Genomic DNA, 14,973 nt, shown 5'->3' on the forward strand with positions numbered 1-14,973 from the left:
TGCGCCCCCCCTTTACACACCCCGCCGGTGCTGGCTCCGCTACCCCCGGCCCTGCCTAGTTCCCCGCCCCGACCCGAAGCTCCGACCGCTGTGCTCCCGGATGTGCCCTCAACCGGGGCGCCCTTGCCCGCCGCACCACCGCCCGAATTGAGGAGGACGATCCGGCCACCGAGACGGATGGACCTATGATGGCACTTCACCCCCGCCGGACTCCTTTTTAAACAGGGGGTGAATGTGATGAACGGTTACTGCCTTATCATCATGTAAGGTGATGTCCCCTTTAAGACCGGGCTTGTAACCCAGGGGACTCCGCCTCTGGGAGCCATACATAAGGGCTGCCTCATGGTCTGTAACAGTCAGCTCTCGTCTCTAGCATAGTTATTAGTCTAATAAAGCCTTCTTTACAGTTTAATCTCGAAGTGTCATTATTGAGGGTACCTCATCACTGAACTAGAACCCAATGAGCAGGTTCTTCCCGGAAGTTTTTTTTTCCAATGTATGTTTACGCTTACCTTTGTTCTGTTTAATGTCAAAAATACTTAATAAAAACATTTATTTAAAAATTAATTACAATATGATGAGTTTGTGTCATAGTTCATTCTTGTTCCAGTAAGGCACACGGCTGTATTCCAGAAGACGGTTCACCACTTTCTCCAGGATAGTTAGAGATGGATAATACCTGCTGAACCTGCTCATAACTCCCATGTAAAAAAAAACTTCCTTCTGTTTAGTACGTCGTTGTTAAAAATAAACTCCGCTTAATAAACGTGTTTGCAACCTACTCATTATTCTTTTAACTTTCACTCACAGGCCCTCAATGGTAGCAGCTCAGTGGTACGCTAACAATTCATGTGGGAACCGTTGTTACTCGCAGTGTTCACCAGTCGGATTGAATTTCTGGTCTGCAGCCTGTGCGGTATTTCCTGTGAGTTGCTATATCTTTCCTGCGGTACAGATGGTGGATGGTTTCTTGTCTACAGGCTGCCGGACGATGAGGACGATGATCCCGGCTCTTGCAGCATATGCTCGCTGCATTGCACAGCGCGCGCTGCTCCGGCCGGCGGCCCGGGTTCGGCTCGCGCTGCTCCGGCCGGACGCCCAGGCTCGGTCGGCGCGAGGCCCTCGGCACAGCAGCTGCAGCCTCAGTGGACACTGGGAGAGCAGCGCGGCTGCAGATCTGGGTAAACTGCATTCATTGTCAAGTCTTTGGTGGTGGAATGGGAGTCGGTCTAAGTAACTATTGGTGTAACCCTGGCGGAACCACCCCATGTTTGCGATTTAGGTCGGTAGCATTTTCGGATGGTTCACGGTGCAATTGCCATACAAATGTTTACCTGTACGTTCCAGAGGGCTTCCCCAGCGCATCTTTGGGGCACTCCACACGCCCCTGGAGCTCGGAAATTACAGCCCATGACTGGCTGTTCGCTCCCTTACTGATCATTCTCAGGTGGCTGCACATGCAAGATTTCTTTAATCCTCCAGCTAATCTTTCACCTATTTTCAATAATAGCCATGGTGTGGAGATGCCGGCATTGGACAGGGGTGGCACAGTAAGAAGTCTTACAACACCAGGTTAAAGTCCAACAGGCTTGTTTGGAATCACTAGCTTTCGGGGTGTAGCTCCTGCCTCAGGTGAGACTCACCTGAGAAAGGAGCTGCACTGGGACAAGAATACCGCTGTGTGTTTCACCTGATGAAGGAGCTGCGCTTGGAAAGCTAGTGATTCCAAACAAACCTGTTGGACTTTAACCTGGTGTTGTGAGACTTCTTACTGTTTTCAAGAAGACAGACTGTGAGCCTGCAAATTTAGGAGTCTGCTGTGATAGGTTGTAATTATTTATTAGAATTGCAGTTAGGTTGCTAGTCTAACATTTGAGTTTATTATGGAAAATACTAAAATATAACCAGTTATCTGTTCTTTATCAAACTGTAAAATGTTAACAAAAGGATAATGTTGAAAAGGAAACAACAGGAAAAAGCAGAACACAAACACAATTGGCAAATGATATGATTAGTAAAGTGCTTAAGTGGAAAACAGATGAGTGAACTGCATGAGCAGTACTTGGATATTTCCATGAGACAATAGAAAAAAGAGGAAGCATAATGTGAAAATCGGCTTAAGGATAGCAACTGTATAACAACTTTTATATGTGTCTTCAACTTATAAAAACATCTCAAGGCACATCATAGAAGTGTAATCAGATAAATGTTGACACCGTGACATAAAAGATGACGTTAGAAGAGGGGACTGAAAAGTTGGTTGAAGAAGTATGGGTTTAGGGAGCATCCTAAAGGTAGAGAGGTTGAGGAAGTAAATCTAGAGCTTAAGATCTAAACAGCTGCCAGCTCTTAATAGTAGGGCAAACGGGGTGGATGCAAGTAACGAGAGTTGAAAGAACTTGAGTTCTTGGAGGGTTGTAGATTGAGTTTACAAACATCAGGTCAATGAGGCCACAAAGAGATTTAAAAACACAAGGATGAGAATTTAAGATTGGATGAACAGGACTTGGTACAGAAATAAAAACAAATAGGGCGGCACAGTGGTTAGCACTGATGTGTCACTGAGGACCCCGGTTTGATCCCGGCCCCGGGTCACTGTCCGTGTGGTGTCTGCACATTCTGCCCATGTCTGTGTGAATCTCACCCCCACATCCCAAAAAGATGTGCAGGGTAGGTGGATTGGACACAATAAATTACCACTTAATTGGGAGAAAAAAAAAATTGGATACGCTTAAAAAAAATTTTTTTTTAAGTTTTGCCAGCTTCAGTGAAGAAACTGGGTTCATGTTTTGGTCCAATATGATTTTTTCAGAAATCATTTTTTTTGGTACAGGTTAGTATAACAGCAGATTTCTGGGTGAGCCGATGTTTATGGAGGGTAGGAAAGGGAAGGTTAGATAAAGGACACTGAATTAATCAAATCTGGAGGTGATGAAAGGCATAGTTGAGAGTTTGAGTAGCAGAGGGTCTGAGATGGAGAATATATCAGAGGTGGAAGTAGGCACTCTGTGATTTGTCTTTGCTCGATCTTCTCGGTCAGCAGCTTTGCTGAGTTTTGATTATGCTTTAATATACAGTGTTTGTGAAAGCATTTAATAAATTCTGAGTTGATTAAGCTATTTCCAAGCAGTGTTTCCAGGATGTAGCATGTAATGGACTAAACAAGTGCAACCTGCTTTCCATTAGGTCCTATTTACCAGCCAGTTTTTAACATTGATGTTTTGGTGGCTTTGTTACGCCAGGAGAATGCCAAGGAGATATGTGTTATTAAATTGCCCATGGAAATAAAGTACAGTGATTATTTTATCATTGTGGGTGGAACTTCTGCAAGGCATTTACAAGCGATGGCACAGTATGCAGTCAAAGTGGTAAGTGTTGTATTTGTGTGAATGAAATTTTGCGAGTTCGCTTGCTAATTATAATAGCCAAAAGCTCAAGCCCACATCTTAAGTTTGTTTTATGATTGGAAATGTAGATCAATGAAAGCTCACTTCCTGCAATATTCAGGCTACTGTGTGAGACCTAGAAGGAAAACCTAATTGTTAATTTCATGGACAAAAAATTAAAATAAAGTTTTTTAAAAACTGAATATATTTTGCACTAAAATTTCCTATGCAATGTAATATCTCCAGTCTGAATTCTAGGATTAGATAACAGTCTTAATCATTCATATTTATTAAAAGTTTATTCAGTACACAGGATAATTAATATACACTTGATCTTGCAAGCACCATGACTTGCAGTGTTATGATTTTTTTAATATAAATTTAGAGTACCCAATTATTTTCTTCCCAATTAAGGGGCAATTTAGCATGGCCAATCCACCTAACCTGCACAGCTTTGGGTTGTGGAGGTGAAACCCACAAAGACATGGGAAGAATGTGCAAACTCCACACGGACAGTGACCCAGGGCCGGGATTCGAAACCGGGTCCTCAGAGCCGCAGTGCCAGTGCTAACCACTGCGCCACATGCCACCCTGCAGTGTTATGATTTAATGGTGGTGAATTAAATGTACTCTGGAGATGCAGTACCCTGTATGTGGCCTTAGGTTATATGTTTGTCATATGAGTGAGTCAAGGAAAACGTTTCCAATGCCTGTGTTGGTCGCCTATTCAGTAAGGTTATACAAGCACTAAAAAATGGGAGTGGATTTTGGGAAGATACAAACTATATTTTTTGAGACCTTAGGGAAAGATTGTACAATATCTAGTAGCTGAGTACACCAGAAGAGAGGAACAGTGTTTTGTGGCAAATTAAATTGTGGATGCTAAGGAATATTTTATGTCGGGACAGCACGGTGGCACAGTGGTTAGCATTGATGCCTCACGGAGCCAAGGTCCCAGGTTCGATCCCGGCTCTGGGTCACTGTCCGTGTGGAGTTTGCACATTCTCCACGTGTCTGCATGGGTTTTGCCCCCAAAACCCAAAGATGTGCAGGTTAGGTGGATTGGCCACACTAAATTGCCCCTTAATTGGAAAAAAATGAATTGGGTACACTAAATTTAAAAAAACAAAAGGAATACTTTATGTACTTTTAATGGAAATAGTTCTGTATAAGTTTGGTAAAAATGATCAACTCCCCATCTCCTCCATCTTGGTTCAATGAACTGACACATTTGAAGAAAGCTTTGTTGAGCATTGAAATTTAAATAAGAAAATAGGAGTAGGAAGAGTCTCTTCATCGATTTTGGGCTGAATTGAGGGGACTTCCAAAGTTGCCATTTTTAAAGCAGCTTTTTAAGTTTACACACCACCTTTAGTATCACAGCCAAGTGGTTTCTGCTTCACCTCAACTCTAGAAGCTGGTGTGTAACTGAGGACTGAAGTGGGTGGCCTCATTAAATGACCATATAAATAATGATGCAAAAAAAGATAGGAATGGGGTACTTTTAAAAAAAATTCATTCATGGTATTTGGAAGTCATTGACTAGGCCAGCATTTATTGCCCACCCTTCATTCCCCTTGAGAAGGTGATGAGTTGCCTTCTTGAACCTCTGCAGTCCATGCGGTATAGGTGCAATCACAGTGCTGTTAGGGAGTTTGATCCAGTGACAGTGAAGGAACAGCGATATATTTCCAAGTCAAGATGGCGTGTGGCTTGGGGTGTGGGAACTTACATGTGGTGGTGTTCCCATGCATCTGCGGCCCTTGTCCTGTAGGTGGTAGAGGTTGTGTATTTGGAAGTGAAGAAACAAAAGATGGATCCAGAGGAGATGTAAATTGGAATAGCAAAATCACCACTTACAGCTGTCATCCAAAGAAATTGGGACAGGAGGAAGAGGTAATGATCCACACTTGTTGATTTGTGTTGAGTCTAGAATGCTGTGAAGTCTGTAATAAAAATTATGCTGATCTTCAAGTTTACTGTGAGCTTCAAAGAAACAGTGGAAATGGGGGAGAATTAAATGTATCATATTCATGGAGTTAACAGGGGAGTTAAAGGGCACACACAAATATCAAAACTAAAAATATTACAAAAGACTTTAACAATGTTCAAAATATCCCAACATACCTTAATTAATAATCTTTATTGTCACAAGTAGGCTTACATTAACACTGCAATGAAGTTACTGTGAAAAGCCCCTAGTCGCCACATTCCGGTGCCTGTTCGGGTACAGAGGGAGAATTCAGAATGTCCAAATTACCTAACAGCACGTCTTTCGGGACTTGTGCGAGGAAACTGGAGCACCCGCAGGAAACCCACAGACACAGGGAGAACGTGCAGACTCCACACAGACAGTGACCCAAGCTGGGAATTGAACCTTGGATCCTGGAGCTGTGAAGCAACAGTGCTACCCACTGTGCTACCGTGCTCACATAAACTGAATTGTTTTGAATAACTATCAATTTTAGATAAATACGATCCTGGCTTAACATGTAGCAGTTCCTTCATGCTGCTGTTTTGGAATCAGAACCACAATTCGTAAAGTGCAGAAGGCCATTTCGCCCATCATGTCTGCATCTGCTCTCTGAATAAGCAATTCACATAGTGTCATTCCCCAGCCTTCTCCGATTCCCCGTCCAATTTCCTTTTGAATGCCTCAATTGAACCTACCCCCACCACATTGTGCATTCCAGATAGCAGTCTCTTACTTCACGAAAGCGTTTTTCAGGTCGCTTTTACTTCTTTTGCCAATTACTTTAAATCTCTGCCCTCTCGTTCTTAACTAGGAACAGTTTCTCCCCATCTACTCTGTCCCGATCCCTCCTGATTTTGCCTAACTCAATCAAATCTCCTCCCCAGGGAAAACAGTCCCAAATTCTCCAAACTCTCATCATAACTAAAATTCCCCATCCCTGAAACCATTCTTATGAATCTTTTCTGCACTCTCTCCAATGCTTTCATATCCTATTTCAGAACTGGATGCAATATTCCAGCTGAAGCCACACTCGTGCCTTATTCAGCAGAACCCCCTTGCCCTTGTACTCTTATTCCCTTGTTAATAAAGCCCAGGATATTGTATGCTTTATTAACAGTGCTCTCAACCTGTCCTGCTACCTTCAATGACTTGTACATATATAGACCCCTAGGTCCCTCTGCTCCTGCACCCCCTTTAGAATTGTACCTTTTATTTTATATTCTCTCTCCACTTTCTTCCAACCAAAACAAATCACTTCACATTTCTCTGCATTGAACTTCATCTGCCATTTGTCTACCCACTCCGCCAACTTGTCTGTGACCGTTTGAAGTTCTACACTATACTCCTCAGTTCATAAAGCTTCCAAATTTCGTATCATCTGCACATTTTAAAATAGTGGGCCAATGGCTAGGTCATTAATATATATGATAAAGAGCAAGATTACATTTTGAGTAATTTTTCTTGTTTAGAACTTATCATCTTAAGGTCAGTGAAATTACTGAACTTAAATTAGCACTGTCAATATTTACTGATTTATTCTGCAGCATAAACACTTGAAAGGAGGGCAGACTGCTCATGTCCACATTGAAGGGAAAGATACAGATGATTGGAAGTGCATAGATTTTGGTAAGTTCAATAAAATCTATAACAAAACATTTTGGTTTGATGGACTTTGTTAAGAAGCAGGGGCTGGCCCTGAGCTGAGGACGTTTGGACTCATGTTAGAACTTTTAAGTATATGTGGTGTCTCTCTTGTTTTGAAAATTGCCTGCATGTTTGGGTCCGTTTTTGTCGTTTCTTTTTTTGACCTTTTTAGGGTGTTGGAAGGTGGTAGGGACGTGTTTTTTTTTTTTGCGTGCTTTACCTGAATGTTTCCTGTTTGGGCTCTTTGATTAGTTGGAGTTTGGCTGGGGGGAAAATAATAAAGGAAACACTTAAAATGGATGCTTCAGGGGAACTTTGTGCAATCTTTTTCTGTGCCTGTATGGGAAGGACTGAGAGTGCCTGTTATTTCTTATCTTTTTTTCTTCTTGTTTAACTTGAATTGTGCTATTGTGGGGGTTGTTTATGACTTGTACAGAGTGTTTGCTTAAGTAAGGCTGATCTGGGGAAGTGGTATGGATGGGTCGGGGTGACTGGGAACAATCGATGGGAGACGCGCTGGAGCAGAGGCTGGGAGCCCCAGGCTAGTCAAGGAAGCCGAGGTGGGGAGTGTGCATATAGTTAGATTAGAGCAGGGGTTAGGTGATAGGATGGTGTTGCTGGGTGGGGGGGGGGGGGATGGAAACTGGGCACCGGGCATGGCAACAGTGAGGAGGTCATGGGTGGAGCCGGTCAGGAGGCGGGCCAGATGAAGCGCGACACATGGCTGGGGGCTGGCCAAGGAAAGGGGATGGCTGGTCGGCAAGGTGGTGGGGGGGGGGGGGGGGGGGGGGGGGGGGGGCGAAGTGCCTCCCAACCAGGCTGATCACCTGGAATGTTAGAGGGTTAAACGGGCCAGTGAAGAGGGCGTGTGTGTTTGCACATCTGTGGGTTCTGAAGGTGGACATAGTCATGCTGCAGGAGACGCACCTGAAAGTGGCAGACCAGGTTGGGTTGAGGAAGGGCTGGGTCAGTCGGGTCTTTCATTCGGGGCTTGATTCTAAGACGAGTGGGGTTGTGATCCTGATTAATAAAAGGGTACAATTTGAGGCGGACGGCAGTCGTGAATGGGGGTGGCAGGTTCGTTATGGTGAGGGATAAGCTCGAAGGGGTGAGAGTAGTCCTGGTCAGTGTGTATGCCCCTAATTGGGACGATGTGGATTTTATTAGGAGGATGCTAGGGAAGATCCCCGACTTGGACTCTCGTAAGCTGATCATGGGTGGGGACTTTAATACAGTCCTGGACCCGAGTCTGGGCCGGTCATGTTCAAGAACGGGCAAGTTGCCAGCGATGGCAAAGGAACTGAGAGGTTTCATGGAGCAAAGGGGGGGAGCAGATCCGTGGATATTTAGCCGGCCGACGGCGAGGGAGTTTCCCCGGGGGGAGGGGGAAGAGAAATTAGGAGATTCCTGGACGGACTGACCTTCCCAAGAGTGGGGAGGGGGTTTGTGGACGGACTGGGGGCCCTGGTCAGGATCAAAGAGGTATTGGGGGGCCTGAAGGTCATGCAGTCGGGTAAAGCCCCGGGGCCGGACGGGTATCTGGTGGAGTTTTACAAAAAAATTTGCCGGGATAGTGGGGCCGGTGCTGATCAGGGTCTTTAACGAGACAAGAGACAGAGGGAGTTTACCCCCCGACGATGTCGCAGGCCACCATCTCGCTTATTCGGAAACGGGATAAGGACCCGGAGGCTTGTGGGTCATACAGGCTGATCTCTTTGATCAAGGTAGACGCCAAGTTACTGGCCAAGATTTTGCCGACTAGAATTGAGGACTGTGTACCGGATGTAATTGTGGAGGACCAAACCGGGTTTGTAAAGGGGAGGCAGCTGGTGGCCAACCTAAGAAGGCTGCTCAACGTGATTATGATGCCTCCGGAGAGTAGGGAGGTAGAGATAGTGGTAGCCATGGATGCTGAAAAGGCTTTGGACCGGGTCGAGTGGGATTATCTGTGGGAGGTACTAGGACGGTTCGGGTTAGGGCGGGGTTCATCGACTGGGTTAGGCTATTGTATCAGGCCCCGGAGGCAAGTGTAAGGACGAACAGGATGACATCGGACTACTTTAGACTGCACCGTGGGACAAGACAGGGCTGCCCTCTCTCCCTACTGCTGTTTGCACTGGCCATAGAGCCACTGGCAATTGCACTGAGACCTTCTCGGAGCTGGAAAGGGCTGGTCCGGGGGTGGGGTGGTGGGGGGGGGGGGGGGGGGGGGAGTGGAACATCGTCTGCGTATAACGAGACTATCTGCTGTTATATGTATCGGACCCAATGGTGGGGATGGACGGTGTTATGGCAACCCGGAGGGAATTTGGCCGGTTCTCCGGTTACAAGCTGAACATGGCTAAGAGCGGGTTGTTTGTAATTCAGGCGAGGGGGCAGGAGAGTAGACTGAAGGGGTTGCCGTTCAGGCTAGTGGGGGAGAGTTTCCGATATTTGGGGATTCAGGTGGCACGGGACTGGGGCAAAAGTTGCATAAGCTCAACCTGTCCCGACTGGTGGAACGAGTGAGGGAGGAGGTCCGGAGGTGGGATGCGCTCCCCTGCTGTCATTGGCGGGGAGGGTGCAGACTGTTAAGATGACGATTCTCCCGCAGTTCTGGTTTGTTTTTCAGGGTCTCCCCATCTTTATCCCGCGGTCCTTCTTTAAGAGGCTGAATAAAATTCTGTGATTTGTATGGGCAGGGAAGTCCCCGCGGGTGATGCTTGAAAGGACCAGAGAAGGGGGGCTGGCGTTGCCAAACTTCAGCAACTATTACTGGGCAGCCAACATAGTGATGATAAGGAAATGGATGGTGGGTGCGGGGTCGGTTTGGGAGCGGATGGAGGCTGCTTAGTGCAGGGGCACTAGCTTAGCAGCCCTCGTCACGGCGCCTCTGCCGGCACGGACACCACCGATAGTTTTGGCGGCTCTTTGGATCTGGGGCCAGTGGAGGAGGCATGTAGGGGAGGTAAGCATCGGTGTGGACCCCAATCTGCGGCAACCACCGATTTGCCACGGGGATCATGGACGGAGGGGTATAGACTGTGGAGGAGGGCGGGGATTGTGAGGATGGGAGATCTGTTCCTGGAAGGGAGCTTTCCGAGTATGAGGGCGCTGGAGGAGAAGTTTGGGCTGGCGAGAGGGAACGACTTTAGATATTTACAGGTGTGGGATTTTGTACGCAGATTGGTGCCGTCCTTCCCACGTCTCCCACCGAAGGTGAGGCAGGACAGGATAGTTTCTAGTGGAGAGGTGGGAGAGGGTAGAGTCTCAGCCGTCTATAAGGAACTAATGGAGCTGAGGATATGCAGACCGAGGACCTGAAGCTTATGTGGGAAGAGGAGCTCGGGGAAGGGGGGGGGGGGGGGAAAGAAAGAGAGAAGATGGGGGACGGTGTCTGGGCAGAAGCCCGGAGCAGAGTACACACGACCGCAACATGCGCCAGGCTCAGCCTGATCCAGTTTAAGGCCGTGCACCGGGCCCACATGACGGTGGCCCGGATGAGCAAATTCTTCGGGCTGGAGGACAAGTGTGCTAGATGCGCCGGAGGGCCGACTAACCACGTACACATGTTCTGGTCGTACCCTAAACTCAGGGGGTATTGTCAGGGATTCGCAGATGTCATGTCCCGGGTATTGAAAACTGGGGTGGTAATGAGCCCTGAGGTGGCAATCTTTGGGATTTCGGAGGACCCGGGAGTCCAGGAAGAGAGAGAGGCCGACGTTCTGGCCTTTGCTTCCCTGGTAACCCGGCGACGAATACTGTTAGCATGGAGGGACTCATAGCCCCTGAGGGCGGAGGTATGGCTATCGGACATGGTGAGCTTTCTTGGCCTAGAGAAAGTCAAGTTCGCCTTGAGAGGTTCGGTACTAGGGTTCGCCCGAAGGTGGCAGCCATTTATTGACTTCTTCGCAGAGGAGTAAGCGTCAGCAGGGGGGGGGGGGGGGGGCTAGGGTAGTGTAGAGTAGGGGGATATTGAGGCAGGTCCTTGCGTGACAGAGCCGTGGTTTGCACTATGTTTAATTTGTGTCTTGACGTCTTTTTCGTACTGTAGAATGTCACTTTTTCTATATGCCTAAAATACCTCAATAAAATAGTTTGTTTAAAAAAAACATTTTGGTGAATTGGCAAAAGCAAAACACTAACAAATGGGAGAAATCTGAATATCCCCAGATAATTCTGAAAATACTCAGCAGGTCAATTTGCACCTGTGTTTCAGTTCAGAGAAGATTTGGACTGGTTCCTGGGGTGAATGGGTTATCTTATAAGGAAAGGTTAATCTTGTATCCATTGGTGTTTAGAAGAATGAGAGATAATCTTATTGAAACAAAAAAGGATGGAAATTCCCACCTGAAGTCAATGGACCTTTTGCTGGTCTATCAAATGTTCCATCCTGCCTGCGACAATGTCTGTGGTGAGCAGGATTGGAAAATCCTTCCCAAAATCTTGAGGAACCTTAACTGGGTGAATGTTGAATTGTGGGGAGTTTATATATTCAAGTTGACTTAGATTTTTGATTAACAAGTCATGTGTTATGGGGAAGCAGACAGGAAAGTGGAATTTAGGCCACAATCAGATCAGCTATGATTTTATCAACTGGCGGAGGAGGCTCAAGTTAATAAATTACACCTCTTAATTTCACTAGAACACAGAACCGAAACATAACACAAAAATAAAACTGCCACTTAGTTTGGATATTGATATGAATTGAGCAGAATGTAGATTAGTGGGCTCAACCCAGCCTCTGGGCAGAGATTACGCAAAATAGGCAAGGTAGATAAAGTCACCATAGTCCTAGGTGACCATAGGCTGCTTTCCCCTTCGAGGGGGAGCTGACTGGTGGTGCTTTAACTTGAGCTTCATCTCACCCCAGGTGATGGACAAGGTTGAGAAGACAGGTCCCTATATGAAGAACCTCAGCCGGTACAGGAATTGAACCGCGCTGCTGGCCTTGCTCTGCATCACGAACCAGCTGTCTAGCCAAGTGAGCTAAACCAGCCCTGGAAGTAATTCCAATGTTCTGTGCTGAAGGGGTTCAATGTTGTCAGTTTATAGGATGGATGAATTACAGGTTTGGTTTAAGCTACGTGCCCATGAACTGGCCACTTTGTTGTCTACACCGTGTGATATTAGCCAGGAATGGGACCAGGGAGTTCCCGAGGTTAATCCTGTGCATCTTAGTTTATCTCAGATCGTCAGTTCGAATTGTCCTTCCTTCTTTGGACTCTTAATGCAGGTATACCAACTTAATGATTATGCTAAGAGTTACATTCCACCAGAGGGCAGCATCAGGAAAATTCATCCCGCAGCTGCTGGATTATTGTAGGGAAAGGAGCCTGATACTGAACATACAATTCCAGCCTTCCATTATGATTGGTGCAGTGTTCATTTGGGGGTATGGACCACAAAAAACAGCTGGGAAACTTTTATCATTGTATAAAAGTATATAATTTTTTTTTGGTGGGGGGGGGGGGAGAAAGGGTTATGTAATGTGAGCACAGGAGCGGCCAGCATTTCCGCGAGCTCTGGCGCAGCTCATCTTGTAATCCTTGATTATATCCTAGCACACACTTAATATTTGTATTTTCTTGGAATATATGTCTTGCACTATGTCCCTGGAGGATTGTGTGTGGTGCTTTGCGAAGAAGAGCCAAGATAAATCGTAGAGAATTCTCATTTGACCGTGGTGGTTTGAGTGTGCTGGGGTTGGGCCCAGCTTGCAGTGGCATTGTTGTGAGCTTTAGCGTCAGCACTGCTGTGTGTATTCGATGATGTCCACCATTGAGAATATTGTTCTGGATGAGGACCTTGAATTCTGTGGTGCAGGTCCTTAGAGTTCACTTTGAGGATTTGCTTGACATCCTTGGGAGAATGATGGAGGCATACGAGAGAGTTCCTGCATTCAAAAGAGCACTTTCCCTGATATTAGGTCCACCGTAGAGTCGCTGAGATCCTGTTGCGTGGTGCGTCATCTATCTTGACAGGTTCGGGAGGTAAGGGCCGGACAAGATATGTCCGTGAGTCCCATCACCGGCGAGCGAAAATTGGCTGCTATGCTTCAGTAATCTTGATTTGGAGAGTGGGTGCATCAAGTTTGACAGAATACAATGCATCTGGTTTGAGAGGAGGTCAGTTGGGCCCCCCGATCACTGGCCCTATATTATCCTATCCTCTATGTGTGGGTTGGAGGTTGGGCTGTAGGTTATTTGGGCATTGGGGCTATGGCATGGTGGAAGTGAAGGTGTTTTGTTCATGGGAACCCTTGAGAGATGCTGAGGAGTGTTCGTTGATCCAGTCTTGGCTTTGGCCATCTTGAGCAACATAGATGGTGTCATTATCCTGGACATCACTCCTTTGTGATTATGTTGTTTATTATTTGTGGCCAAGATGTGACCACATGGGCGAGAATAGCCTGTTATCTGGTGCCAGAAAAATCATATTGGATCGACTATGTGAATCATGGCCTGTGCAGTTTTACTCCTTTTTGTCATTATTTGTTACAATACTTGTAGTTATGGGAGGAGTGTGCTTTTATGACACCATTTATCTTGCATATAATGATCCAAGGTGGAGTGATGGAGTTGGATGGTAGGATTAGATAAGACCTTATTGACCATTCTTCTCTTTGGTGATGGTTGCCCAGTTGGGGCTGGGACAATCATCTTTTTTTTAAAATTGGTGTAAATGGCTGCAATGCACTGGCCTGAATGTGGTTGAAATGAAAATCGCTTATTGTCACAAGTAGGCTTCAAATGAAGTTACTGTGAAAAGCCCCTAGTCGCCACATTCCAGCACCTGTTCTGGGAGGCTGGTACGGGAATTGAACCCACGCTGCTGGCCTGCCATGGTCTGCTTTAAAAGCCAACTATTTAGCCCTGTGCTAAACCAGCACCATGGTTCAAGAGGTGCAGGACCAACTGGGATGTAGGTTTTGTGGTGTACCTGAGCATGGTGTGGAACATGTATCCTGGACTGTCAAGAGTAAATGCGAGCAGACATGGCCTGGAAAAGTGTGCACCATTTTACCATGGCTACAAGGGTGAAACAGGATAAAGCCATGTAGTTACTGTTCTCATGTACCCCTCTATTTTTATGTATGATGAGCAGTTTTTCTTGGTTTACTGTGATAACAAAATTACAGAAATGGTGAGGGTTTACAAAAGTGTAAAACCATAATAAACATACTTAAATGCACAATTTTGATCTTTTGTGGTTGATCATTAAGTAACATATAATCAAATGTTTATCTGCTGTGACTGTCAAATTGTTTTCTTCTCTCTCAAGGTAACATTGTAGTGCATTTCATGCTACCTGAAACGAGGAAAGTCTATGAACTGGAGAAACTTTGGACCTTGCGTTCCTATGATGATCAGGTTGCTAAGATACCCCCAGAAATACTTCCAACAGATTTTGTATATGGACCAACTGCTGACATGGACCAAAAAAGTGATTTCAAAGGACTGTCTTGAAGGGATCACATGATATTGAAAATAAAATTACACATTAGTTAATTAGGAATAACAGCTCATTTAAAATAATGAGTACAGGAAAGGGGATTGGTTACATTAAGTATAAGGTACAGAAAGTAGTTCTATTGAACAAACTCTAGTTGAGAAATTAAACACACTGTACAGTTGATGTTCTGATTATGCATTTCAAAAAATTAAAATGCCTGCATTTCACAGATGAAACCGATGTAGCCGCATTCTGGTTACATTGTTCCTCGATGTCGAGTGTTTATGAAGGAACTAACAACTTGGCAGGTTCAGGGTCAGAAGGTTTATTGTAAACTAGAAATTATAATGCACAAGCCATGTTTTGAACCTTTGAATAATAGAGTTGCAATATATACAAGTGAATTTACCAAAAGGAACTGAAGATCGTTAGAAATAAAAAGCAAAACCTGTTTTTATAACATCACGTTTGACATGTGTGAATTTGTGGGAGCATAAATTAACAATTAATTTATTGAACCTGTTGAAATGTTAG

At 45.6% G+C, this 14,973-nt stretch overlaps 1 protein-coding gene across 4 annotated transcripts; it reads left to right on the top strand.

Moving 5' to 3' along the window:
• Positions 1–592: 592 nt before the first annotated feature.
• LOC140425213 (mitochondrial assembly of ribosomal large subunit protein 1-like) lies at positions 593–14,899 on the top strand. 4 transcript variants are annotated; one of them, XM_072509252.1, is made up of 5 exons: positions 626–705; positions 811–925; positions 3,187–3,368; positions 6,906–6,987; positions 14,269–14,899. In XM_072509252.1, exons 2-5 carry the CDS (start codon positions 850–852, stop codon positions 14,451–14,453), a joined length of 525 nt encoding a protein of 174 aa, XP_072365353.1. In that variant the 5' UTR covers positions 626–705; positions 811–849; the 3' UTR covers positions 14,454–14,899. The 4 variants fall into 4 exon arrangements, with proteins under 4 accessions (XP_072365354.1, XP_072365352.1, XP_072365353.1 ...); XM_072509253.1 differs by having other exon boundaries at positions 593–925; positions 3,243–3,368; XM_072509251.1 differs by having other exon boundaries at positions 594–925.
• Positions 14,900–14,973: the final 74 nt, after the last annotated feature.

The sequence above is a fragment of the Scyliorhinus torazame genome, chromosome 6 (assembly GCF_047496885.1).
Source record: "Scyliorhinus torazame isolate Kashiwa2021f chromosome 6, sScyTor2.1, whole genome shotgun sequence".
Lineage (NCBI taxonomy): Eukaryota > Metazoa > Chordata > Chondrichthyes > Carcharhiniformes > Scyliorhinidae > Scyliorhinus > Scyliorhinus torazame.

What these genes read in the sequence shown, in the direction of transcription:
- LOC140425213 (XM_072509250.1), top strand. Translation starts at nt 956, where the DNA reads ATGGTGGATGGTTTCTTGTCTACAGGCTGCCGGACGATGAGGACGATG. An exon ending in CACAGTATGCAGTCAAAGTG is followed by an intron (nt 3,369 to 6,905) that starts GTAAGTGTTGTA and finishes TTTATTCTGCAG; the next exon opens with CATAAACACTTGAAAGGAGG. An exon ending in TTGGAAGTGCATAGATTTTG is followed by an intron (nt 6,988 to 14,268) that starts GTAAGTTCAATA and finishes TTCTCTCTCAAG; the next exon opens with GTAACATTGTAGTGCATTTC.